Source organism: Gossypium raimondii, chromosome 6 (genome assembly GCF_025698545.1).
Source record: "Gossypium raimondii isolate GPD5lz chromosome 6, ASM2569854v1, whole genome shotgun sequence".
Lineage (NCBI taxonomy): Eukaryota > Viridiplantae > Streptophyta > Magnoliopsida > Malvales > Malvaceae > Gossypium > Gossypium raimondii.
Window position 1 is genome coordinate 59269100 of NC_068570.1, and position 4049 is coordinate 59273148.

Below are 4049 nucleotides of genomic sequence, written 5' to 3' on the forward strand. Positions count from 1 at the left end.
TCCAAAAAGAAACAACTAGTTTCAACATATTGTTTGTGGACAATCTTTGTAATAAAAGAGGTTTGAAACTACAAGTACTTTACCTAACACCATTAGTATGATCTTTTATGAACTCGAAATTTATCCATATTGATTTAGACAATAATTTTTTAATCGGTTGTGGAACGTCTCATAAAAAAAATTATCACGCTCGTCAAAATTTTAAAATTTTAATTAGGTCCCTCAAAGTTTTTAGAGATTCTAATTAAACTCTTTGGAAGTTTTGAAAATTTTAATTAAACCCTTTAAAATTTTTAGAAATTCTCATTAAACTCTCTCTCTCTCTTTTTTTTGAAGATTTCAGTTAGACCTCCCAAAACTTAATCGCGTGTTTTGTCATAGGGTTTGAACTCGGGATTTGATATCAACAAATATTTAAACAACACAAGTCATTTGTTACTACATTGGTAGCTAGTTGACTACCATTCAATTTTTTAAAAATATTAGTACAAATAAATCTAAATTTCGCATTTCAACATATGTTAAAAATATAAGCTTGAAATATACGATAAATCCCAATATTTTTTTTTGTAAATTTGGAATTTAGTTTCTTTTCTTTTAGATTTTAAAATTCAGGTCCAATTGTTAACACCGTAAAATTATTTTGTTAAATTTAGGTTCAATACAACGCTAGTTTTTAGTTACATTGCTTGCTACCAAGTGATTCTTTTTAAAATTTCAAAATGTCACACCAACCAATTTTACAAAAAAAAAAAACAACAACAACATTATTAACAGTTGGATTTGAAGTTTGAAATCTGAAAAATAAAGAGATTAAATTCTGGAAATAAAAGTATAATAGCTAAATTCCAAATTTGTGTTAAATTTGGGTTTATTACAACGTCATTCGTTAGTTACATTGCTACCAATTGAGTACTTTTTTTATTTCAAAATATCACACCAATCAATTCAACAACAAAAAACTAATTATGTTAACAATTGGATTTGAAGTTTGAAATCCGAAAAGTGAAGAGACTGAATTTCGAAAATAAAAGTATAAGGACTAAATTCCAAATTTTAAAGAATACAAGGATTTATAGCATATTTGAACCAAAATATAATTAATAAAGTTTGCATTGATAGTAGAGAAGGCTAGATATTTGTCACATTTAATATAGAAAAATAAAAATAAAAAAGAAAACCAAAAGACCTATTTGCTTATCACCTATGGCAAGTAGAGTCAACCTTTTGACTACTTTTTTTTTCTTTTAAACTTTGACAAAATTAAAGCTAAGAAGGAAGAGGGGTTCATTCAATGGCTTGCACTTGGTGTGTTTTTTTCTCAAACAACCCAAGCCTATAGTCAGCCAACCTTGACTTATATGCTGAAGTCTTGTATTCCCACCATGTGAACTCTTTGTATAAGCTTTCTTCTTGTTTTCCCATTAGTGAAGTTAAAGGTACTATCTTTTCACTTAAAGGTGGTCCTCCAAAGTATATCATTGAAACCCTTGATTTGTGTGAATTTGCCAATACTCTATGCCTCACACTTTTGAACCTCCCATTTGTCATCACCTGAAAAAAAAAAAAACCCATAAATTATTAATTGAGTAGATTACATCTGGCAAGATTTAAACCCAAAAATTTATATGTACAAGATTTGGGTATTATTTGAAAATCTAAAAAGAGATTAATTGTTAGTAAAATTTGAAACTTGATTCTATTCTAAATTGAGTCCAACCATATCAAGTTCCTTACCATTCTATCCAACAAGTATTGGTATAGTAAAAAAAAGATTAACAATAGTACTTAAATATCACCTACTAAATGGATTATTAATAAGACTCGAACTTTGGTTCTATTTCATATGTTAAACAGGATGAAAGTTCTCTCAATATTTCTTTCTTCGTTTACAAAACTCAAAACAAACAAGACTTTATCTAAAAGGCACCAAAATTTTCACCACTTGGTCCAATTGTGTCAATAAGATTAACACGTCAAACCTTGGTTCTATTCCAAGATAAGTCATAGGATGAAATCTTTCTCGACACTTATTTTCTCCATTCGCATGACTCAAAACTAACACTTCTTTTAAAAGGTACCGAGTTTCACACCGCTCTCGTCCCAACAAGCACCGATTTCGATAAAAAAATTCAAAAAGAATGACATCATCAATATTATGTGTACCTGCAAAGCATCACCAACATTGATGAAAAAGGAAGTTTCATCAGGTGGGACAGAAACCCAAACCCCATCTTTCAGACAAATTTGCAAACCAGATGTGCTGTTGGATCTTAAGACAGAGATTATTTGAGGGTCAGTGTGTTCCCCAAACCCAACCAAATCTCTGCCACTCAATGCCTGTAATTCAGGGCATGGTGGATAATGGTTTAGCCTAAAGCATGAATCACTATTCTCATCCTTTAACAGCTTGCTCAATGTATCCCTTGGTTCAATTTTCAGACCATCTGCTATTAGTTCCAATACTTCAAATGCCATTACCTTCACTGCTTCAATATACTCCTTTACAGCTGACCTGCGTCATCCATCAAAATAGTAAAAAGAATTAGTCATTTTTTAAAAAAGGTAAAATTTCAGGTTTGGTCCCTCTACTATGCTCAAATTAAAAAATTAGTCTTCTAATTTAATAGCCTATTGTTATGATATTACTGGTCATCGAAATAGTTGACAGTGTCAACTCTTTGGACTAATAAAAAAGCTAAATTATATCAAGTATAAAGATAAATCTCAAACTTAAGTATAGTAGAGGACCAAAATCAAAATTTGACCAAAACTTTTGCTTTTTATATTTATTTTATAATATTAGAAGAGAAAAGAAATCTACATTAGCAATTTAATAGTAGGAACTATTTGGACTAAATAATGGTATTATAGAAATAGAAAGACTAGGTTATACAAAGTATAAAGATAAAACTCAAATTTAAGTATGGTCGAGGGACCAGAATCAAAATTTTACCAAAAATTCGCACTTGTAGAAGTATTTTATAATATTAAAAGGGGAAAAATCTATTTTAGCAATTTAATTGAAATTGAAATGGTTAACCGTATGAATTATTTCGATGGATATTATAAAATAGAAAAATTAAATTAAATTAAAATATAATATAATAAAGGGACTAAATTTAAAATTTGACCAAAACTTTTGCTTATAAGGGAAAATTCTAAAAATAGTTAAATGTGTAGACTATTTCAACAAATTAATGACATTATAAGAAAAGCTAAATTATACCAAATATGAAGATAAAAACTCAAATTTAAGAACAGTAGAGGATCGAAATTGAAATTTGACCGAAAACTTTTGCTTCTATAAAAAAATATTTTACCAGAAAATTTCTGGGTTTTCCCGGAAAACAGTGAGGGTTTTAAGAGAAGTGACTTGAGGATTGGTATTGAGAAGAAGATATTCAATCCAACCAACATCACCATTGCTTCCAATCCTTTTGCTACCATAACCAAAAGGATCTGGTGGACCAGCTTTATCTTTTTCGGATTGAGGAAGATTAAAAAACTCCAAAGCTTGAGTTTCCAGTTTAGCTATAAACTCCATTGGAACACTGTGATTCACCACCTTGAAGAACCCATATTCTTCACAAGCTTTCATTATGTGAGTTTTCGATTCGGGGTCTTTCAAGTTTATCGACGGTATAGAGTCGAGAACGGTGGCGGGTTTACGTGTTTCGATCGATGAACAATGGTTCAACGTCGAAAGATTGGATTGAACCACCATGGTGGCGTTTGAAAAGAGAGCACGAGAAATAACACAAGAGAAAGTTGTGGATGGAGTGTGTTTTGGGAGGGCATTTGGAAGGGGTATTTAAATGGGAAAAAGAGATGGTGGTGAGTGGTGACGGTTTTGGTAATGCACAAACAGGGAAAAAGAGGGGGCTAAAGGCGTTACTAACTATAGTGTGTAGCCATTTGGCGTTACGTGGGTTTTTTTTATTTTATATTTTTCAATGTATCTATCGAAACGAGTCCAACAATCAATTTTTCGTACTCTGTAGACCTATTAAAGGGATAGATGCTGGTAACGAGTTTTAAAGCTACTT

The 4049-nt window shown here is 30.8% G+C and overlaps 1 protein-coding gene across 1 annotated transcript; it reads right to left on the reverse strand.

Annotated features, from left to right (window-relative positions):
* Positions 1-1097: 1097 nt before the first annotated feature.
* Positions 1098-3803, reverse strand: LOC105774835 (gibberellin 2-beta-dioxygenase). The gene is made up of 3 exons (XM_012597405.2): positions 3324-3803; positions 2167-2515; positions 1098-1554 (listed from the first exon to the last, which is right to left on the reverse strand). Exons 1-3 carry the CDS (start codon positions 3725-3727, stop codon positions 1288-1290), a joined length of 1020 nt encoding a protein of 339 aa, XP_012452859.1. The 5' UTR covers positions 3728-3803; the 3' UTR covers positions 1098-1287.
* Between the last annotated feature and the right edge of the window lie 246 nt (positions 3804-4049).

Coding starts and splice junctions, on each gene's coding strand:
- LOC105774835 (XM_012597405.2), bottom strand. CDS start 3,727: ATGGTGGTTCAATCCAATCTTTCGACGTTGAACCATTGTTCATCGATC. Junction 2,516..3,323: donor GAAAACCCAGAAATTTTCTG/GTAAAATATTTT, acceptor TGGATGACGCAG/GTCAGCTGTAAAGGAGTATA. Junction 1,555..2,166: donor ATGTTGGTGATGCTTTGCAG/GTACACATAATA, acceptor TTTTTTTTTCAG/GTGATGACAAATGGGAGGTT.